Source organism: Adiantum capillus-veneris, chromosome 2 (assembly GCF_014529385.1).
Source record: "Adiantum capillus-veneris isolate H3 chromosome 2, ASM1452938v2, whole genome shotgun sequence".
Classification (NCBI taxonomy): Eukaryota; Viridiplantae; Streptophyta; class Polypodiopsida; order Polypodiales; family Pteridaceae; genus Adiantum; species Adiantum capillus-veneris.
Genome location: NC_140932.1, coordinates 84,116,283 through 84,140,290, shown reverse-complemented (window position 1 = coordinate 84,140,290; position 24,008 = coordinate 84,116,283). Strand labels below are relative to the sequence as shown.

The following is a 24,008-nucleotide window of genomic DNA, read 5'->3' as shown; positions in this document are numbered from 1 at the left end:
ATCCTCCACGTGGATTGTTTGAATCTGCTCCTCCATAATAGAGTAAATAGATAGTGGAGAACAATCAATTGGCAAACCGAAATAAATTTGTGGTGGTTTCGCTCCTATTTATGCCTGTTGGGCAAAATAGTCCTTCAGACCAGAGACGAGCACTTTTTCAAAAGCTCTCCCTCGCGACTCGCGAACCTATGAGTACTCGACTTCTTTTGGGTCGAGACAGCCAACGTCTGTTTCCCTTACATTGCTATCGCACCCACATTCACAGAGCCAATCGCGCCTGCCGATCAAACTCAGAAATGGCTCCGCCTCTCTCCACCGTCCCCCACATCGGCCAGGGCCGGGTTCTCAGCATCCAATCTCATACTGTCCAGGTATCAACACGCAAACTCCTTCTTGGTCTTTACGAGTTTTTGCTGCCAACCACTCGTGTAGGCATTGTCTTCTTGAACGTTACTTGCTGTAGAACACCATTTTTTCTCTGTTTTTTCCCCTAGTTTAGCAGCTTCAGTCTACATAGAGATGCTCTGGGAGCTACGCATACACCGCTATTATTTGATTTGTTCTCATCTCTGGGCTTTCCCACCTTCAATTTTTTTAACCTCTATCCAACACTTGATGCACAAAAAGATATCCCTTTGGATATTGCCTCTCTTGAGATACTAAAACTTCATGGTTTAAATTCTCCTTTGCTAATTCTCCATGGTGGGTGATGCCTTACGGTTTCTTCTTGATACCACTTAAAATGCCCCATGGTACGGGCCTCTTGTCTTAATGCCACTATTTCATTATTTTTACCAAAGGCTGTCATTAACTCCTTTACGTCACGTGTCTGTTGATACCTTGATAGCTTGTACTCACAAAGTAACTTCATATGAGTGGCCTCTTACTTTTTCTCTTTCCTAATTAACTAACTCTCATGAGAAATGCTTGGAATTAGTGGGACTTCCCACTTATGCTTCACTCATCAATGGAAGGATTAGCGTGATTAGTGAGTGTAGCATTCATGGTGTGTGTGTAATCAAAAAGAGTAGAGGTAAGAGGTACACAATGTAAACTTGTGATCATGTTAGAAAAGAGATTTTACAAGCCTTTTTATAGGCATCAAAGAAGGTGACATCATGGATACATCATGGGGTGAAACCTCACTATATATATCATCATCCTAAGTGGAAAGTAAGCACATACTATCACATGGTCAATCACATGACTCATGCCACATTGGCATCCTAATGAAACAAACAAGGTACAAAGCATAAGACAAAGCAAACAAAACCCAACAACCCTCCCCTAGGAGTTTGGACTATTACTAGTGACAATTTGACATCACACACTCCAATCCAAGAGCCAACATTGACATTCCCAATCCAAAAGACCATCCTCAATCTAAGAGATAAACTGCTACACATCTCCAATCCAAGAGAGACAAGGTAGAATGCCAGAGAGCGTACCCACACTTCATATTTAAAGGCTTAAGGCCTTGAAAAGCATGAACTTGAAAAGCTATAGATCCAAAAATAGCAGGTCTCAAAAGCTAGCGCCCCATGGCGTGTTTTCGAAAATTGGGAGCCATTCGTACAAAAGTGCCATGTCATGTATTTTCACGAATTACGGGCTGGACCGCCACACCAGCATCTTTTACCTAATTTCGGGTGATCTTATTAGGGTTTAGGTGTTAGAGTTTTGGCATCTAAAGTGAATTGCCCAATGTGATCCCATTATTTAGTTTGGCTTTTAGGTATGTATTTTACTTATTTGTCAAAGTTTGGTTAGGGCAATTTACTGAGGTTGCTATATAAGCAACCCTCAGTCCCCAGGGCCCATTGTATTCACATCAGTTATTCATTGCCAAGGTTGGTTGGTTCAAGAGTCTCTCTCTCTCTCTCTCTCTCTCTCTCTCGCGCTTTCTCCCCTTGGTCTCTACGCTTCCGCATCGTCAACTTTGACATGGTATCAGAGCTTAGTGCTCCACGACCTTGGGCGAGCAAGGCGACACCGTGAGAAGAGACCTGGAGAAGAGGTGTGGGAATGAACACCCAAGTTGGTGCCGTTTACCTCCCCCCCTCCCAAATTACTGGCGTTTTTCTCCTTGAAGCTCGCGGCAAAGATGTAGAGGCTCTGTCGGAGAGCGTTTTGAAAGGCTATCAAAGACTCTCATTAATGCCGTCGAGAGCGGCCTAAGACGTTGCAAGTAACGCTGGGCATGTGAGCGCTGGAAGGTGGCGGCCTCTTCTCGTGAGTGTCTTGAAACGCGAGCGGTAGTAGAGGATCCTCTCAACTAGCATTTTGACACGCAACGCATAGAGGCCAGCGATTTCAAAGCGCCGACAAGCAGCAAAGGGCAAGGCTCTCCTCGCAAGCGTTGTGAAAACGCACTGAGCAGCGCCTCTCCCTTGGCGACGATCCACCCACCCTTCTCCGCAGGTAGCGTTTTGAAATGCTGTTGCGATTTATGCACACCATTGCCGACAGTAGTTTCCCTCTCTTTCCTTGTTCCTCCTCGTGGGTACCTTTTGTGGCTTGTTGCAGCATTTTAGAATGCTGTAGGCAACATGCCTTTGTAGTTTGGGCCCAAGTGAAGGGTATTGGTGAAGCTTACCACTTGATTGGCTTTGGCAGGCATAGTAGCGGCTTGCCAAGGGTATGCAAACTTGGATCGACTGTGGAAGGTGACGTGTTGTACCGGCTTGAAAGGAGGGGATTTTAAAGTTTGGTGAACACTTGGAATTTTGCTGCCCTTGGAGTGCGAGAAGGAGCACAATTATCTAGATCTTGCAACTTAAACAAAGCCCCCCCTTGCTCGAGCGTCAACAACATCAACCAAAACCAACAAATGGCTATGGATAGTATAGAGTTAGCGGCCTATGCACTGGCACAATTCTCAAGGAAACCGGCAAATTGTTTGGCTCGAGATTGTGAAGCCCTAAGCAAATGGAGTCTGGACGAGTTCGCTAGAGGACAGAGGCAAAGGCAAGCTTGACAAGGATGGCAATACTAGTACTCTGTTAGCTGCCTCGGTACCCACCACGAGGTCCGACAACAATTGTTATAAATGTGACAAGATGTCACAAGACGTGCACCACGTGCGAATAGAAAAGAACAGATAGAATAGACTTTTAGCACTTCAATAACAAACTGAACTGAAAGAGATTGGATTTGTCTCGATGTGGGGTTGCTGACGGCCACCAAGCGGTAGATCTAAGGCTGATTTCCATTGGAATCAAGGGTTAAAAGCTGGCTGCAAAAACACAGATCTGACTGCAAAAACGCAGCAGATTTGTCGCGGGAAACAGAGCTGAAAACGCAACTGATGATGGATCAGTTGATGGGCAGTGATGTGAGCACTCGATGTGGCAAGGGAGTGGCCGGGAGAGAGGCTTGATGGCTGCTGATTGTCTAAGGGGCTGCAGATGGGGCTACCGTTAGCAGATCTGAGCTGTTTCGATCGAGAGGAAGGGCTGAAAACTGAAAATGCTGGGCTGATTCGCTGATGCCAAAACACTGGGGCTGTTCTGCAAAACATTGGATCCGCTCTTGGATGGCGCTAGCTAATCTGATGGAAAACGCTAGGCCAAGGGCTTCTTTTGTAGTGATTTGAGGTGCCAGGTCGGGAGTGCCAAGTCGGGAAAATGTGCGCACATGGGAATCTTCCGGTGATAACTCGCCGTTTTGTGACCCATTTGACGAACGGATTGGATTGACACGTTTCTCTAACCTAGACCTACATGGAGTCATGTCAGATGCCCACCAATGTGTAATAACATTTGTCAAAACACTTGTACAATCCATCTATGCAAAATTGGAAAACCTAATCTAATGGACTCGTTAGGACATGTAGGTCTTGCGAACAGGCTCACAAAATTGCCGGTACTAATTCTCCTAGGATTCTAGACACTCCTATCTAGAGATAGGTGCAAAATTGGCTCTGGGAGTCGATGAAGCATGTCCACGTGGCGCACATAGCCATGTGCACGTGACATCCTCTCGGCCATGTTTGCTAAGTCTGGCTAGGGTTAGGATTGTAGAGTCGTAGCGCCCTTTGTCTTCAAAGGTTGCCACGTCACTAATTTGTGACATACCCCCCTCTTGAAAGAAGAGTAATCGTGGACGATTACTCTTCTTTTAAGAGTTGAGTGGGACATAGTCAAGGAGAGTTATGATTTCAAGGGAGAGATAATGCCATTGATTGTACTTTTTACAATATGGTTTTTTATAACTTTTGAGCGCGCTTTATAAGAATTATGATTGGAATGGTTTTTAGTCATTCTTTTCAAACAAGCAAAATCACTTTCCAAAAAGGGAAAAGTGCTATTCAAAAAGCACATATGCTTTATAATATTATCTGAATGAGGATGATTTCAACAAATTAAAGAAGAAAAATATTAAAAAAGAACTTGATTGTTCTATCAATATATAGTTGTCTCCATTAGAGATGATGCCAATCGCACCTACAAGATAGCCCATAACAAAAATGACTGTAGCCTTTATCAATTATCAAAATAGTGCAACGAAAGACACAAACAAAGCTCTCTTTGAGCTTTTAGAAAAGTTAGCCATCACACCCAGACTGCACTGATCACGCATCTTTTATTTAGAATACGGGACGTCCCGTATCAAACGTACAATATGTCTCATAATGCTTTCTATTCTAACGTTCTTTTGCTCAAAACGTATTTTATTCTAATGTGTTTTGGTAGTAACTTGATCAAGTGTATTTTAGAGCTTCATGGTGCTGTCACAAAACGGGAGCGTACACGAGCACTTAGAAATCTGAAAAAATATAATACTTTGCAAAAGGGAGAGAAGGGAGAAGATCGACACAGTATTGGGGACCAGAAGATGGGCTGGTCCCCCCCCCCGTTGAGAGTATTCTTTTATTCAGGGAGAATTCTTATACAAGCACGAGAACTCGAGGAAACCCCTCCGTTCTGTAATCTTAGACCCGAAGGTCGTGCTTTCCCGTAAAAGGGCTTGGGCACAAGGCCGTTCCTTCACGTAAGGGACTTAGGCGCGAAGCCGTACTTTCCCGTAAGGGACTTAGGCGTGAAGCCGTACTTCCCCTGAAGGGCCTTCTCGTAAGACGGGAGATTCCTGCAAAACAAACCACACAAAGAAACAATTCTCAATGCGTATCGACACCTTATACCTGTCGCTCCTTGCTCGGAGAATCGACCTCCGTACTCAGTCGTCACGCGAACACTTGTAATTTCCGTCGCCAGTCTCTGCTCCAGAATCCCAGCGCTAGCACTTTCTGCTGCTCCCGGCTTGTCCCAGAACTGGAACACTGACTACCCTTTTATAGGGTCTGGCACCCGGCGGGAATAGAGTTCAAAAGGCCGAACTGGGCGCTCCCTAGAGAGAGGAGAGAGAGAGATCGCAAAATCAGCCCCCCCCCCCTCCCCCCCCTGCGTAGCTTTTTAGCGTTGCCTTTTTTTTGAGGGACTTGCTTTATTTTATTAATAAAGGCTGGTCACTTAAAAGTGACCGGCCACTTTAATAAAATAAAGTGTGAACTTGTTCAAACTTTAAAAACTCACTTAGTTAATGAAAACAATGCTAGACGGACACATTCCAGGCGTCCCCGGGTGTAGGACATGACACAGATGCAATGCAGACACAGACTCCTAGCGGGAAAACATCTGTCCTCCCGCGACCATTCCTGCTTTTCGTAAAAAGCTTCATTGAACCCATCTTTATTCTTGTGCTTGCGTTCTTACGCGTATTTTCTTACTCAGTTCGGATTTCCTCCTTAGCCTACGGAATGCCCCCTTACTGATGCACCCGTCACCCATCATGTGACGCATCAGAGGCACTCGTAACCCGGCCCTTTCCACCGAACTTACGGAAACTTCTTCGCGATGTTTACCGTCACCCATCAAATGACACATCAGAGTTGTCCGTTCTTGATGGCAGTTCCTGTAGCTACAATCTTTTAATAGTTCTTAGTGCACACAATAAAATATCCTAAAAAAAAGAGATTAATCATTAAAAATAAGAAAATAGTTCCAATTAGCAACATCCCTCTGGCTTCTAAACAGTTGACCTCAACTGTAGTGCTTGGACATATACCTCCAGTATCTCGGGATAAGCTGCTAATTCCTCCTGTGTCATCCACTGAGCATCTAGATTCGAATAATTCTTAAACTTAACCAAATACTTTCGTGTTATCTTTGCGGATTTGAGAGACCGCTCTTGATGACTTACTATCTGCTCCGATTGGAGTATTTCTTCTGTTTCCTCAACCTCAGGAGGTTCCTTAGCACTAGGCTGGCTTGGAGGCGGTCCCACATACGGCCGGAGTAAACTGACATGGAAAGCATTATGGATCTTCCAATTAGGCGGTAGCTCTAATTGGAATGTGACATCATTCACTCGCTGAGTGATCTTAAACGGCCCATAATAACGGGTAGAAAGTTTCACCACCTTCCCCTTATGAGACGCTTGTTTATTAAGTCTTGCCTTCTCAAACTTGAGTAAGACTAACTGTCCGACTGTTAAGTCGAGATTCCTCCTGTGCTTGTCTGCAGCTTTCTTATGCTTTTCCTGAGAGCGTAGAATAGCTCTCCTAACTTGCCCGTAGGCTGTGTCCAAATCCCGGACAAATTCATCTGCTGCAAAGATCTTATCCTTAGTTAAAAGGATCGGTGGAAGCAAAGGCTTACCATAGAGAATCTCAAAAGGTGCTTTCCCCGTCGATGAGTGTATGGTATTGTTATACGCATACTCGACAAGAGGCAAATATTTGTCCCAGTCAGATTGCCGGTCTGACACATAAGCTTTTAACATATCCAATACTGTGGAATTGGCTATCTCACTTTGCCCGTCCGTTTGAGGATGGTAGGCAGATGAAAAATTCAGCTTTGTACCAAGATTATCCATCAAGGCACGCCAAAAATTTCCTGTTATGCGAGGATCTCGATCACTCACAATAGACTTAGGCATTCCATGATGCTTAAAGATCTGTGCTAGGAAGACCCTAGCCATATGATCTGCTTTGATCGTTTTCTTGACTGGTATGAAGTGTGCTTGCTTGCTAAACCTGTCCACAATGGTCCAGATCGCGTCATTTCCAGTCTGAGTCCTAGGGAGGTCCATGATGAAGTCCATGGCAATACTTTCCCAAGGTTCATTAGGCACATACAAAGGTTGTAGCAACCCAGGCGTCTTATGCCGATCATACTTCACTTTTTGGCAAACCAAGCATTCCCTGACATACTTATCAATGTCTGCTTTAAGGCTAGGCCAAAAGAAATATCTTTCCATTGCTAAGGTCGTAGGGAGAATACCCCGATGACCCGCATAAGGCGAGGCGTGTGCTTCATCCATGATCTTCTTTCTTAATGGTTCCGCCACACATATGGCCTGATGGTGGTAGAGATAACCGTCCCGAATGGAATAGGGAAACTCATTCTCTCCACGATGTAGCTTTCCCCAAATGGTGGAGAAGTCTGGATCATTCGGATACAAATCCGGTAGTGCTCCTAATTCTTGGTGATACACCGAAGTGATAGCGTTCACCCTTGGCCGCCTAGACAATGCGTCTGCGACCACATTCTTGCTCCCAGCCGTGTGAAGGATCTGGAAGTGAAACATAGACAAAAAGTTTGCCCATCTCATCTGCTTCTCAGATAGTTTCCTTTGCGTAAGAAAATACCGCAAACTCTGGTGATCAGTCTTGATCACAAAATCCGCTCCTAGAAGATAGTGCTTCCAGTTGGATAAGGCGTGAATCACAGCCGTGAGTTCCTTTTCGTAGATTGATGCATGCAACTCTGCATCCTTAAGCTGTCTGCTTTCATAAGCCACTGCATGGCCTTCTTGGTTTGACACTGCTCCGATGCAATCGCCTGAAGCATCGCAGTGAACCTCAAATGTTTTCCTTAAGTCAGCCACTATCAAAATAGGTCCATGGCTTAGCAAGTACTTGAGCCGATCAAAAGCTCCTTGTTGTCTCGATCCCCATCTGAAAGGAATCTTCTTCTTTGTCAAATCATGAAGTGGTCCTGCTACATGAGCAAATCCTCGGACAAACCTTCGATAATATGAACATAGTCCCATAAAGCTACGTACATCATGTACCGTAGTGGGAATAGGCCAATCTTCTACCACTCGGATCTTGGCAGGATCCATACTCACTTGATTGTGAGAGACTATATGGCCGAGATAGTGTATCTCTGAGAGAAAGAACTCGCTCTTCTTTGCATTCACATGCAACTCATGCTTTTGCAATTCTTGAAACACTAAGTCCAAGTGCTTCCGATGTTCCTCTTCTGACTTAGAGAAGATGAGTATGTCGTTAAAGAATACTCCCGTAAAAGCTCGATACGGGCTGAAAATGTAGTCCATCATGCGATTGAACGTCGCAGGAGCATTGGTCAAGCCGAAAGGCATTACCAAAAATTCATATAGTCCAAAGGTTGTGCGGAAAGCAGTCTTATGGACATCCTCAGGGGCGATCCGTATCTGATGATACCCACTCTTTAAGTCTATGCGACTAAAGACGCTTGCACCCTGCAACTTATCAAGTATATCATCAATCCGAGGGATCGGAAAGCGATTCTTGATTGTGATCTTGTTTAAAGACCTATAGTCTATGCACATTCGAAACGTGCCGTCTTTCTTTTGCACCAGTAGAACTGGAGAGCAGTAGGGTGAAGCACTTGGCCGTACTAACCCTTTCTCTAGAAGCTCGTTGACTTGCTTCAAAATTTCCTCTTGCTGAGCAAGACTTACCCGATAAGGGGGTTGATTGGGAGGCGAGCTACCCGGTATGAGATCTATGCGGTTATCTTCCGGGCGTACCGGAGGTAGTTCATCAGGAAGTGTTTCCGTGAAACAATTTTTGTACTTTTTAATAAATTGAAGACGCTTAATTTCCAGACTAGAGAGAGAGTCCCTACTAGTTTTATCCTTCTCACGTGCAAAAATCAAGTAAGTAGAAACACACTTCTTCATTTCTTTCTTAATGGAGATATGGCTTACAATTGGGAATTGCCAATCTCCTGCATCAGCATGAATCTTTATTTTCTTACCCTCATGATCAAAAGTGAGGGTCTTTTCCACATAATCGGGAATAGGTGTCATGTGGAAGTGCCATGGCATACCCAAGATGATATCACATCCCTCGATGGGTGCCATCAAAAATGATTCGCGGTCCTTGTACTCGCCAATCCGAAGATTGAGCTGTCCTTGCACGGGAGTTGCATTGGTTTTCAACCCCTCGAATGCTGATCCGGATGTAACCGGTGTGCCAAGCTGAGCCGGTGTGAGGCACAATTGTTTCGCAGTATCCAGGGAGATGAAGTTATTCGTGGATCCTGGATCATAAAGAATTAGTACTCGCTGGTTGTTCAAAGACCCCCAGCCCTTCAGAAGTTGACGCTTCCCTTTCTCCATTTTTGTGTTTCCTTGAACATCTGGGATTGAGTTCGAGCTTGGCGGTGCGGGTTCCTTCCTTGCTTTCTCTTGCCTCGTAGAGGCTTGTTCTTGCCGTTGCTGCTTTAGCGGGCAATCCGGTTTCATATGTCCTTTCTCGCCATAGTAGAAGCATCTTCCTTCCTCTCTGAAAGTTTGAAGTTGAGTAGGAGAAAGATACTTAGTTCGCTTGCCAGTGCCCTCTGGCTTCTTAGAATGATCATCGTCCCTAGATGGAGGACGTTTTCTTGCTTGGCTCCCATGGTCATCGTAGACCCCTCTTTGTCTTGCACGATAAGTGCTATGCTCCATTTTTCTGGGTGTCCCGGTTGAGTGCAAATCCTCAGCAATGATTGCTGACTCCATCATCCTCTGAAGAGTATCATGCGGATACACTTTCATACTCTTTCGAAGCTGTGGTTGAAGACCCGCTTCGAACTTTCGTTTCTTTTCCTCGTCAGCAATCTTCATGAAGGGAGTGACCTACAGAAGAACCGACCAATACTTGTCCACATAAGTCGTTACTCTTTCATGTTCCTTCTGGGCAAGCCTGTCCCATTCCTTCCGTATGTCCTGCTCGAAGTCAGGTGGAAGAAATTGTTCATAAAATTCAGATTTGAAGCTCTCCCAAGTTCTGGCCTGTGAACCTTCCAGAATCTTGGCTAACCACCAATTACTTGCCGTTTCCTTGAGGTGCATCCCCACATGGCGTAATTTGGATCTTTCTACGAAGTGCCCATTGGTAAAGGCGACTTCAAACTGTCTGATGAAGGACAGAGCTTTGGAGATGTCTCTCCGTCCGTTGTAGGTTTCGAACTTGATGTCCTTGTCGCCCGATTTGAAGACTCTCATGCGATGTTGAGACTTGCGACCATGCTTCTTGAATCGAGGCTTATCTTTAGGTTGATGTAGGGTAGTAGTAGTAGCGGCTTCCTTCTTCTGTCGAGATGATCGAGAAGTGGAAGTATAATCAGGAGAATAAGATGGAGATGAGATAGAGATGTCCTTGCTCTCGTCTAGCAAAGAGAGCGCTTTTTCCTGGCCTTTCCTTGAAGTAGGCCGTTCATTCCGATCCGAAGATCCTTTGTGCACCACGGCACGTTCTTCTTCTCTTGCCTCCTGTGGTCTCACGCCAACAGTGTTGTCTGGATGCTTGGCTGCATCAGTTCCATTCGTTTTCTTCATTCCGCCCAAAAACTTTTGGACGTCTGGCAACAATAAGATTTGTTGCAACTCCGCAAGCTGAGCTTGCACTTGTTGAAGCCCTCTTCAACGCTTCTCCCTTGGCTCGACATGGTTCTTCCCGTTCTTCTCGGAATCGTCCTTCTTTGTAGAAAAAGAGAGGAGTCCAAGCTCTGATACCACTGTCACAAAACGGGAGCGTACACGAGCACTTAGAATTCTGAAAAAATATAATACTTTGCAAAAGGGAGAGAAGGGAGAAGATCGACACAGTATTGGGGACCAGAAGATGGGCTGGTCCCCCCCCGTTAAGAGTATTCTTTTATTCAGGGAGAATTCTTATACAAGCACGAGAACCCGAGGAAACCCCTCCGTTCTGTAATCTTAGACCCGAAGGTCGTGCTTTCCTGTAAAAGGGCTTGGGCACAAGGCCGTTCCTTCCCGTAAGGGACTTAGGCGCGAAGCCGTACTTTCCTATAAGGGACTTAGGCGTGAAGCCGTACTTCCCGTGAAGGGCCTTCCCGTAAGACGGGAGATTCTTGCGAAACAAACCACACAAAGCAACAATTCTCAATGCGTATCAACACCTTCTACTTGTCGCTCCTTGCTCGGAGAATCGACCTCCGTACTCAGGCGTCACGCGAACACTTGTAATTTCCGTCGCCAGTCACTGCTCCAAAATCCCAGCGCTAGCACTTTCTGCTGCTCCCGGCTTGTCCCAGAACTGGAACGTTGACTACCCTTTTATAGGGTCTGGCACCCGGCGGGAAGAGTCCAAAAAGTAGAACTGGGCGCTCCCTAGAGAGAGGAAAGAGAGAGATCGCAAAATCAGCCCCCCCCCCTGCGTAGCTTTTTAGTGCTGCCTTTTTTTTGAGGGACTTGCTTTATTTTATTAATAAAGGCCTGGTCACTTAAAAGTGACCGGCCACTTTAATAAAATAAAGTGTGAACCTGTTCAAACTTTAAAAACTCACTTAGTTAATGAAAACAATGCTAGACGAACACATTCCAGGCGTCCTCGGGTGCAGGACACGACACAGATGCAATGCAGACACAGACTCCTCGCGGGAAAACATCTGTCCTCCCGTGACTGTTCCTGCTTTTCGTAAAAAGCTTCATTGAACCCATCTTTATTCTTGTGCTTGCGTTCTTACGCGTATTTTCTTACTCAGTTCGGATTTCCTCCTTAGCCTACGGAATGCCCCCTTACTGATGCATCCGTCACCCATCATGTGACGCATCAGGGGCACTCGTAACCCGGCCCTTTCCACCGAACTTACGGAAACTCCTTCGTGATGTTTACCGTCACCCATCAAATGACACATCAGAGTTGTCCGTTCTTGATGGCAGTTCCTGTAGCTACAATCTTTTAATAGTTCTTAGTGCACACAATAAAATATCCTAAAAAAAAGAGATTAATCATTAAAAATAAGAAAATAGTTCCAATTAGCAACAAGTGCTCGTTTATGTATGCTATGGTTAAACATTAAAGAGTCATTGAAGAGGATCTTGTTTCATTTGTCCTTATTATAAAGTATCATATCTAAAAAGGTTGACATATTTTATTTTTGATTTTCAAAATACATTTAGTACACATATTGTATGCCACATATTAAACGTCCCGTCCCATGCCTTGGCTGCTTTGTGTGGAAGGCTCGTTGTGCTCACATCCTAGGCTCACAGTCTTCCCCGACATCGACCATTTTGATAGCTATTTGGACTTCAGTTCAGCCCAGTGTTTTGTATGAGTTCAGCCCAACGTTTTTGCATCAGTTCAGCCCAATGTTTTGCATTAGATCAGCCCAGCGTTTTTACACCCGATCAGCCTTAGCGTTTATGCATTAGATTAGCATCAACACGAAGTATTCAACATTCAGCATTTAGCCATTGTATCAGCATTTGTGGAAGTAATTTAAAGCAATACTTGCTGTGGCAACAGAGCGAGAGGGCCCTTGAGGGTGGTTGGGACTCGACATGCGGTGTGATCTTTCTCTCTCTCTCTCTCTCTCTCTCTCTCTTATTGGGTTTAGTTCAATTTCTCTTTCAAGTGAAGTAAAGTAGCCTTGTGTTTGTGCAAAGTACTAGATCCGAGCTAAAATCCTTAAACACTTCTGCTGCACCTGACATGGGTATCAGAGCTCTAGACGTGCTTCGACTTCGCGAACTCAAGGGAAGAATCAAGAGCCCAAGAAGAACCAAGAACCCAAGGAACCTCTCATAGATTTTTTTCTCTCTATATCAAAGAAGTTTGGTGTCCCTGCCTCGAACCAATACTTGCTGCCAATAGATATTAGCCACTCCCACCCCTAGTCCATCGTGCATCGGGCGCGATTCTGTCTTATCGCTATGTCTCGGATACCTTCAAGGCATAACCTTTTCATCATGAACGAAGGTCGGCGTCGGATACAAGAAGATCTAGATCTTGAGTACCAAGATTTGCTTGCTTTATATGCGGATATGGAAAGAGTTGGAGAAAGGATCCTTAACCCTCTTTTGTATTCGCATTCACATGTAGCGTGCATCCATTTCCGTCGACACGAAACCATTGGGAAATACCTCCGAGCACCCTTACCTTTCATCTTTACCCGCGATGTTTTCATGACAGGACTATTCGGGTGGTAGCACTTACTTGCAGGGCAAAGTTAGCACCAAGGCTGGTATTTGCCAATAGTAGTAAGGCTACTTGGTAACTCGGCTAGTCGGTGTTTACATCGCAACAATACCTACATCTGCAGCAAGTTTGGAGGAGTTTTCATTGGTTTATGCATCCACAAGCATTCAACATCAGAAGAACAGAAAGCATCCACAGGAAGAAGTTCGGTAGTTGTTTCTCACCTTCTATAGTGGGGGATGTCATGTGCGCATTGCACTTGGGCCATGTGGACAAGCTACTACAGGTCAGCATTAATTTTAATTAGCATAGGATTTAGCGTGGCACTTTGTGAGCCTCTAGAAGGACGTGCATGTTCATGCAGGTCATAGTTACATACCCTCACTTGCACAATGCAGTCACTTAAGTATATAGGCATATGAACAGTCACTTAATTCATTTATTAATAAGGGACTCTGACATGACATTTATAGTATATACAAAGTGGGTAGGGCAAAAACTTAAAAAAACCTATAAAAGAATTACTTGGCCTTCAACTTTAGGACACAAGAACCCAGTACCCGCAAGGGGCATCCAATGCCCACAACACCTTAGCATCTAGCGTTTCCATCGCCAACACCATTTTGCATCAGTTCAGCCTAGTGTTTTGCATGAGATTAGCCCAAAGTTTTTGCACAGAGAGAGAGAGAGAGAGAGAGAGAGAGAGAGAGAGAGAGAGAGAGAGATCAATTTCGTGTGATTGTTATAGGGCTACGTTGGGAACAAGGCAGCTGTCTTTCCATTGCAATTGCTGGGTTTTGATGTCGATCCTATTAACTCTGTCCAGTTTTCCAATCACACAGGCTAGTACTAAATACTATGTATTTTGAGCAAATTTGAGCTTGCGAATCTAGCACTGAACATGTTAATGTTATGTGAGTGAAGGTGAGGACTGTTTTTTGGGGTAGTTAGGAGAGTTCCTTATTTTTGTTCAATCAATATTGGTTGTCATTCTGGGTTAAGGTTCATCATATAGTATTCTTCATGTGTCGGAACTTTGGTTAACTGAAGTAACAAAGGAGATTTTGGTTGAAAGAATCGAGGGGGGCAGAAACATTGAGAATGTTTTGGATTGTGCTCTTATGGAGAACTTGAGTGTAGATTGAAGGGTTTGTTGGTATAGGAAGGGTTAAGGACATGTTTAATATGAATTGACCGGAGAAATTAAGAATGTTTGGATCATCCTTGGATGGAGAACTTTAATGCAGATGGAATTGTTCCTGTAAGGTCTATTTAGTGTGTATCCTAGTCATCAATTCTTTTCTTCAAAGATAGAATTTTAATATTCAAGCAAATGCACATCAAAGTTTAGAAGAAGAGCAGAGTTTGCCATTCTCAATTGACAGACAACTACTAGGCAACTCTTGTTTTGATAGATGTTGTGAAAGGCTATGATTGTGGCAGGATAAATTGTACAGGCTATCCAGTTTGGCGTGGTCAGGTATTGAATGGAGAGGAGTTATGGAACTTAATAGAAGGTTTAGAGGCAAATGATCTTTTATACTACACACACCTTTTGACAGGTACTCCGATAAGAAAATGTCTTTTAATAATGCTCTTAAGGCAGGAAATTGAGACCTTATTATTGCAGGCTACATTGGCTCACTGTCTTTCTTGGAATGTGTTCTGCGGGTTGTGGAGAAGCTGCGGTCTGTGAATCCAGATCTAATATATGGTATGCTTTGGTGAATGAAGACATTAGTATCTCTCTCTCTCTCTCTCTCTCTCTCTCTCTCTCTCTCTCTCTCTCTCTCTCTCTCTCATCATTATCTCAATCAAAGTTTGGAAGAAGAATTTGTGTTGCAGCTGGATTGAAAGATATGCCAGCAATCTCAGCCAATTCAGATACATTGTTAAATTGGAAATAATCAAGTATTGGCTGTAACTTCGATCACTAGTATTAGTGACCTCCTTGGACCTTTGGGGTCTTAATTGTTTCAAAAAGGGCCAAGGTACTGGATGTGTGTGAGTTTCTGTTGGGGTTGCATTTCCACACGCGAGCACACACACTCACACACATTTTTGTAGTAGTGCTTGATTGTGTTACTGGCGGAAAATCTTGATGTGAGAAAACCCACAAGGAATGTTAGAAAGAGTATGTGGATCATGTGAGTACTCCATATTGAAGTAATCGCAGCACTATCAAAGGTAGAAAGCTTATCAACAATTGAAGTAAAGCTGAGCTGATATCTCATTGTAGTGGAGATAATGTGTCGTGCCCTTTGTAGTGGGTGCTCCTCAGTGCAATGTGCGTGATATCTCACTCCACAGAATGAAAACACAGAAGACAAAGAACAACAGAGCCAGAACAACAGAGCAACAACAGTATGACTCAGCAGATCACAATAGTATGACTTAGCAGATCACGAACAACAAAAACATCGACAAACTCAAAGAAACCGATACAGACTCTGGCGTGGCAGCTCACTCAGCTCCAGCCCAGATCTCATAGGTACAGTGGGGGTGTCGAGGCTTAATTGTGCAGGGCTAGTGCAGACGTGTTGTGTACAACTCTGATAAGAGACTCTAGATAACTGGCCACACAAAAGTAGATCGTACATAAAACCCAAACAGCTACGGATATATACAACCATAAAGAGCCACCAACCGCTCACTGATATCTAATCCAGCTACGGTGTCAGAACAACAGAGCAACAACAGTATGACTCAGCAGATCACAACAATATGACTTAGCAGATCACGAACAGCAAGAACATCGACAAACTCAAAGAAACCGATACAGACTCTGGCGTGGCAGCTCACTCATCTCCAGCCCAGATCTCATAGGTACAGTGGGGGTGTCGAGGCTTAACTGTGCAGGGCTAGTGCAGACGTGTTGTGTACAACTCTGATAAGAGACTCTAGATAACTGGCCACACAAAAGTAGATCATACATAAAACCCAAATAGCTACGGATATATACAACCATAAAGAGCCACCAACGGCTCGCTGATATCTAATCCAGCTAAGCATATCTTTGAACTGTGGTGGTGGTGCGTTGGCCACGGTGTCGATTGGACCACCACCCGTATCTCTGCCACGTGTCACCGATCTGGCAAGAGAGTCAGTCCAGTGTGAAACTTGGCCAACTGTGACTAACAATGACTAACTGCCTGTCCATGCCAGTGACATTGTAGCCCTGCTACAGGTTGCCCGCCACAAAACCACTCACCGTCTCGGTGAGAGAAACAACTGAAACTACTAAAAGATTGTAAGACTGCAAAATAAACCACTACTGCAAGGCACTGCACTGCAATGCACTGCCATGGTGAAAAGACTGTCACGCAGTCACCCAAGAGAAAGATTAGTCGCCACAGCACCTGAAGTATCAGTCTCTGGAGGTGGAGCCATCAAATCAATTGTGGGACCCTACTGTTGGTGTGCTCTACTGTCAATAATTGGGCCGCCTGTGAAGGGAGCAGCCACCGTTGCAGGGCAGAAGGTAGCACTTGTCCTGTAGTGCACTGAGGACGTCGAGTAACGTAGCCATGGCGGTGTGCACTAGCAACACCGTCGCAGCAAGGAACGTTTTGCATCCGAGGCAATGGCGATGACTGAAACCCCTGAGGATACTGTTGATTGTAGTACTGAACTGGAGGCTGTCTGTAGAGTCCCATAAATTGCTGAGAAGGGCCTGTTGCTGCATTCTGCATTGGTGTTGATCCAATCCATCCATACTCCACGCCCATGATCGTAGGCTGGCCCCTGGTCTATATCCTTGTACCTGAGCTTGAAGGTCATCAATCATTTGGGACTTTAACTTCAAGGCTTGTTGTAGTGCGAAAATAGTAGCATCCTGATCTACGATGGCGCTCTCAGCGACTCGTAGAGATCCTTCCATAGCTGCGTAAGTAGGTGAGTGACGTTGGTGTGTACCTGCCAACCGCTCTGCCCCAAGCTCAATGGTAGCAATGGACTGCCTGGATTTCTGGAATATATCCTCAGATAGGCGAAAAAGTGTAGAGTCCGAGAGTGTGGAAGATCCTGCAACAGTGTTAGGTGGGAGAGGGCTGGCAAGTGGCATTGCTGGTGGTGGACTTGGAGCTTTTCTCTTTGGTGGAGTAGAGATGGGTGGAGTGGCTGCAAAAACAGGGATAGGCATAGGAGAAGAAACAACTCCAATTGTGGCTTGGGAGCTAGTCACTGTAATGGAGTGAAAATGACAGAAGTAGGTAGAGGAACACACACTGTAGAAGCCACAACTGTAACATGCATAGTCTGATCATAAGCATCCGAGCATGTCCCAGAACCAGTAGCGGGAGTAGATGATGATCGTCGTACAGGATGCTTCACTCGAAGCTGTCGACTCTTAGAAACTGGCAAAGGCATTAAAGATTTTGCTGTATCCTTCACCACTCTAGGCCTTTTCTTCGTTTTCTTCTCAAGTAGACCCGCTGTATGGGCTATCGATTTTCCCTTTACTTTGGAGTGCGTACTCTGCATCTCGGCATCCACATGCACCGGGCTTATATGTATGTTAATCACCCAAGCGAGCATAGGAGCTGCAAAGCACCGAAAGCTAGACTGTACTGACTGCACTTGGGCTCAAAACCACTTAGCCCGAGACTGCAAGATGTATAAAGAATCTGGTGAAATCCACAAGGTATTGTGTGGATCAGACAGTAGAGTCCTTATAGTGAGAAAACATAGTGGGAAAACTTTTGTTTGTTTCTCTGGCATCTCTAAGTAAAAAGTAATACTTAAATACATTCCACAACTCTTTATTCCGCGCATAGTTTGGGTGATCAGAGTGTAGCAACTCCTGACACGCATGTACTGTGGCATCTTTCTAAAGCTTGTAGTATGTGCGTGTGGCTGGTTTCAAAGATGGGAAGGTGGTCATGCCCAATGCATGACCAATCCTGGTAGGGGTAAGGTTGTGGCCCCGCACTTTTGGAAAACGATTCAAAAGCTTGTGCACCATATCTCGAGGCACATCAGTGGGTAACTCTGCAGTGGCTAATGGAGTCAGACCTAGTTGTTGCAATTGATCATGAGAAAAGATATCCTTCAGAGAAGGATGAGGTAGCTGCTGGTGAAAGTTTAATGCTAAAGGTGCCTGACTTTTAGCCTTAGGAGGTCCGCTGATGGCATGATGCAACATATGCTGTGCCCCCTTTTTCATGTTTCTAGGGTCCACCTCTGGGCTGCTAGACGGCCCTGATTCTGATTTTGAGTTGGAATTCGGATCCACCATGTGAGAGGGAATTCTGTAGCTCTCGTCACTGGCTTCACTGGAAGTCATCTCAGTAACACCATGGTTGCTGTGATCAGATTCGGCTTCCTCTGCAAAACTACTTTCCATTTCCTTGCGCGTAGGCTTCTTGTGCAAAACCTCCCGTCGTATTTGCCGAGTACTACTTGCCATATTATCTCAGTAACCACTCAAAAAAGTACACTCAGCAAGCTGTATTCTTATAATGTTCTTCTGGTTACTGTTCTCCTACTGTATGCTATATACTGCTGTATGTATACTTCTTACCACAATAGTTTTCATTCCAACTGCAATCCCACAGAAGCATACATTCATATCCGTATAGATGTTTATGAGGGCAACAATATATCCACTGCACGCTAAAAGACTGAATGAACTGTGCGATAGCTGAGAGGAGAGGGGAGTACGACAGGGTTCTGTAGGGCCTTAATTGAAAAGGACATGCCGAGGGGTAGCGGAAGATAGGGCGAGGAGATGGGTTGTGCAAGGCGTACCTGTTGGCGGTAGCGATGCAGGGTAGAGAGGTAGTGGTAGGGGTGATGGATGGTAGCGATGCCGGGTAGAGAGGGCGAGGTGTAGTGGGTAGGGGCGATACTTAATACTCACCTTAGCTAGGACACTTGTGAGCTCTTCCATGGTTGTCTGTGCAGGAGCTTGTTGCACCGAAGCTTGCTGTAACACAGTGGGTGAGAAGTTTATTGATGGGGGTGATTGGGGAGGTGTAGAACTGGTTGAGGGAGAAGGTAGGGGTAATGGGGTTGGTGGACTTCTGCTTGGCACGAAGGGTTGGCGCTTCCGGTGGTAGTACTTCAAGAGACTTAGTAGTGGGCTTTGTCGCTCTTTTAATTGCCTTGTATGTGTCATGCAGTAACCACAAGCCCACGCAAGCCTTGAGCACGAAGACCTTCACTTACTGCACCAGACTCCACTAGACCAGGGCGAGTGACTAGACCACCTCCTGGTTAGACCTGGACGAGAGAGGACTAGACCTAGCCTACTCTGGCTAGACCTGGACGAGAGAGGACTAGACCCAGCCTACTCTTACTCTGGCTAGACCTGGACGAGAGGGGACTAGACCAGGACGAGTGACTAGACTAGCTGGACTAGTATTGAGCTCGACATACCAAGCTGGACTAAGCTAGTCCAGACTAACACAGGCGAGAGCTTAAACGAGCTAGCTCCTCGACCTGTAGGCACAGTGGAGTGAAACTTCAGTTGAGGTCCCACCGGGCGTGCCAAAAATGAGAGCACCTGTAGTGGAGATAATGTGTCGTGCCCTCTGTAGTGGGTGCTCCTTAGTGCAATGTGCGTGATATCTCACTCCACAGAATAAAAACACAAAAGACAAAGAACAACAGAGCAACAACAGTATGACTCAACAGATCACAAACAGCAAGAACATCGACAAATTTAAAGAAACTGATATAGACTCTGGCGTGGCAGCACACTCAGCTCTAGCCCAGATCTCATAGGTACAGTGGGGGTGTCGAGGCTCAATTGTGCAGGGATAGTGCAGACGTGCTGTGTACTACTCTGATAAGAGACTCTAGAGAACTGGCCACACAAAAGTAGATCATACATAAAACCCAAACAGCTACGGATATATACAACCATAAAGAGCCACCAACGGCTCACCAATATCTAATCCAGCTAAGCATATCTCTGAACTGTGGTGGTGGTGCGTTGGCCACAGTGTTGACTGGACCACCACCCGTATCCCTGCCACGTGTCACCGATCTGGCAAGAGAGTCCATCCAGTGTGAAACCTGGCCAACTGTGACTAACAATGACTAACTGCCTGTCCGTGCCAGTGACACTGTAGCCCTGCTACACTCATCCAAGATTCGAAATCAAAACTGAACTGAAGCGAGTGTTGAAGGGCTATTTCGAGAAAGGTGAAGCAATTGACATCTTTGCAATGATACATGAGTTCTCCAAGTTGTCCAGAGCAATCTGGCCCAAAGAAAGAAAGAAGCAACTATGTGTGCGCTTGCACACCCACACCCACACCCACACCCACACCCACACACACAAAGACAATTACACATATTCATTGGATTTCTGTACTTGATGCCTTTATTGTATGGCTAGCAAGTATGGGTACTGCATCACATTCATTTTGCATTCTTTGCGAACCATATTTTTGAACCGAGCTTCTTTACAATACTGCATTATGCTTCCAACCTAGTACAACTATACCTCTGATTAGGTGAAAGAGGCTTTACTGAGGTGTTGTCCAGGCATCATGTTGTCATGAAATTTCATCCTGTTTTTGGTTGGAGACATGCACGATTAGTGTGGCTGAGTCCCTCTCTAGGGTTATGAAAGCAGTTTACCCTACATAAGGGCAACAATTTTGTAGCTCTGTTTATGAAAGGCTTGAAAGAACGTTTATCTAATTTTTGTTGTCTCTAAGTTTGTTAGTTTGTTCGAAGCAAATTTGGCCTTGTAACTAATTTTGCAATTTATGCTCTGAGCAGTGTGTGATCCTGTTATGGGTGATGAAGGCACTTTCTACATTCCCCAAAACCTTGTACCTGTGTACTCTGAAAAGGTGCGTGAGACACACAGTGCTTGATTACCGATTCTTTGGTATTGATAGATGGGTATGGGCGTAGGAGCATTTCTGTTTTTGTGCTCAATTTTTAATCTAAATTTGTCAACTCTAAAACTTAGAAGATTGGTTCAATTAGTCGATATTACTGTTTCTATTCAGAAGCTTTTCTATTTCACACAAGAAGTAATCTTTTTTTTTAACCTTCTTTTTCAAAGCGTAGCTAGGGACTTTATTCTTTTTCCAGAAAGGTGCTCCATGCCAATCGTAGCAAGAATCCTCTCATGCAGCGCATTGACTCTCTGTAGATTCTCCACCGTCTCGAGAGAGTGCTGATTTTCTCTTTATGCTGTTCCACTCTCTAAAACAGTTCTCTTCCCCTTGGCAGATTCTCCCTCTATTTTCTCTCTCAAACAAAGAGCACTCTCTCTCTCTCTCTCTCTCTCTCTCTCTCTCTCTCTCTCTCTCTCTCTGCAAAAGAAAGTGGGGCTTGGTACCCTTTCGTTACGTAAATGAATTACAACCCTGAAGGCGTTACATTTGCCCGAAGGCACACAGATAAATGGGTTTGATAGTGAAAACCCCCTTGAAATATCCGACAACCACAAATCATAGGGGAAAAACTACCAGGATACAAAGCTACAAAAGATGGGCGATACTGCAAAAACCAGGAGCAAGGGAGTAAGGGGAGAAAGTAACAGAGAGCTGAAGCAGAAATAGGCCACCCAAGTCGACAAGAGGGACGAAAACTCCACCAGAGAATCTCCCAATAACAGACTCCAGGTTTCCAAGGTTGTGAGAACAACACATCCTAGCAAAAGAAACACCACTGCAAAGCGACTCTGCATTAAACGTCCAGGAGAGAGATGGCCTTGAGCCATCCCTAGCAGTAATCAACAGGGTTATGGCCCTCTTCAACTTGCAGAAGAAGCTGAAGTTGAGGCAAAAACCTTCTATCTTGGCCACTCCAAACCGCTCCAAACCCCTCCAGAACTGCCTCCAACAAACATGGAAACAAACAACAAAACATACAAAAACAGGCAGCCACACACACTTTTTTTTTTTGTAAATCTGCTTTGATTAATTTACAAGTGGGAAACCTCAAAGCGAGGAAAACCCACGAAAAGAAAGGGATACAAAACACGGAGCTCTATGAGGCTCCGAAGGCTAGAAACAGTCAAAATAAATCCTGTAGGTTTCAAGAGCAATGTCTCCAGCGTCATAGGCAAAATGCAGTGCTTGACCAAGAGATACTTTGAAATAGGGAAAGGGGTCAACAAGAGTGTCCTGGAACATTAAGGAGTTCCTATGATGCCAAATGGCCCACATAGTCCAAAATCTGACCCAGGTGAAGAACACCGCAAACTGAGATTGCTGTGACCGAAGCACTCCAAAAAGCCAAAATCGTCTGTGAAAAGAGCCGGAAGAAAAACGCAGCCGAAGAGCAGTCGACACTTGCCGAATGAAGGAGTGACGACAACACCACAGTAAGTGTGGCACTGTCTCGTCAGCTACAAGGCATCTGGGCAGCGGGAAGGCGCAATATGCCGAGCATGCAACACACTGCCAACAAGTAGAGCTCCCACCAAGCACCGCCACAAAAAACCACGTTTCTTCAAAGGCAAATGACTCTGCCAAATACGAGACAATGTGTGTTGCCACCACAAGGATGACTCGGAAAGCGACCATAGCTGATTACCCGATGCACAATCCATACATCAGATTGAAGAATGGCATAGACAATGGCAGCTGAGATGCAGTCCAACCTAGTAGTAGCCAGATTCCAATCAGAGAAGCGAGAGTCTTCATCTAGAGGAAGAATGGGCGAATGAGCAGCAAGCATGTTTTGAATCTCCCGCCAGAGAGGAGAATAGTGAAGACCCAGCCGAAAGCGGGAGACGGCATCAGCGAAAGAAAGAACATAACCCGAGTCATCAACCACATGATGCACTTGACAGACATCTTTTTGGGAAAGAAAATACGCTTGGCGAGGAGACCGTTGAACCAAAGTCGAAGCAAAAACCCTGCTCTAATGCAAACTCTCCAAGCGAAGAGAGTTACCTCCAGAGGATTGTCGACCATCCCAAGCCAATTGCGAAGTGACAACCTTCCAATCAACAATTAGAGAAGAAGTAAAGGGACATCCAGGAATGTGTCCTTCAAGTTTCCCAAAAACAACATCCCAATAAGTCAGTTTCCAATGACCAAAAGAAGGGGTGACAATGTGCGCACATAAATGTGTGACCATGAGAGCCCAGGGTTGCTGCTGCTCCACCAAAACTGGCAACAACATAGCTTTCCGAGCCACAAGATGATGTCTCAAGGCCAAAATATTAAACCCTCCAAGCCGCTTGGGAGAACACAGCTTGTCCATAGATAGAAGCCGAATGCCCCTCTTGGTAGACGAGGTCCGCCAAAAATGTTCTAAAATATTGGACATGAGAGACTTCAAATCTCAACCGAGGCCAGGATAACAAAGGCAAGTAAAACTGCACATAAGCCACTAGGATGCATTGGACAATCCTGAGATGCACATGAAGTGACCACGTGGACAATTTCCAATAATTCAACTTGGAATGTAGACGTTGGAACACCCAATCCATTTTCTTCATAGCCGATACATTCCAACCCAGCGGATAACCCAAATGGCGAACCAGAACATGGGGAGGAACAATCTCCCCAGGCCACAATATCTTATGCCAGTCACACTCTTTCAGAGGCAATAGCTTGGATTTGCAAAAGTTAACTTTGAGACCTGTTGCCAATCCAAACAAGTGAAGAGTATGCATAATCTATTGTACATCATCATAATTATTACGAGGCATGAACAAAGAGTCATCTGCATAAGCCCGACCAGCAAACTGTCGACTAGAAGGTAAAGTAAGGCCATGTAGCCTACCAGTGGAGGTCAAAGAATCCAAATACATAAACAAGGGATGAGTAGCAATCGCATAAAGCAAAGCACTCAGAGGGCAGCCCTGCCGTACCGATTGTTC

The 24,008-nt window shown here is 45.1% G+C and overlaps 1 protein-coding gene across 1 annotated transcript in view; it reads left to right on the top strand.

Moving 5' to 3' along the window:
• Positions 1-134: 134 nt before the first annotated feature.
• SOS4 (pfkB-like carbohydrate kinase family protein) overlaps positions 135-24,008 on the top strand; it is an 85,167-nt gene continuing 61,293 nt past the window's right edge. The window contains exons 1-5 of the mRNA XM_086487315.1: positions 135-371; positions 13,953-14,046; positions 14,662-14,766; positions 14,835-14,918; positions 20,939-21,012. Of these exons, the coding sequence (XP_086343441.1) occupies positions 189-371; positions 13,953-14,046; positions 14,662-14,766; positions 14,835-14,918; positions 20,939-21,012 (540 nt within the window). The 5' untranslated portion in view covers positions 135-188. The remainder of the gene's footprint in view (positions 372-13,952; positions 14,047-14,661; positions 14,767-14,834; positions 14,919-20,938; positions 21,013-24,008) is intronic.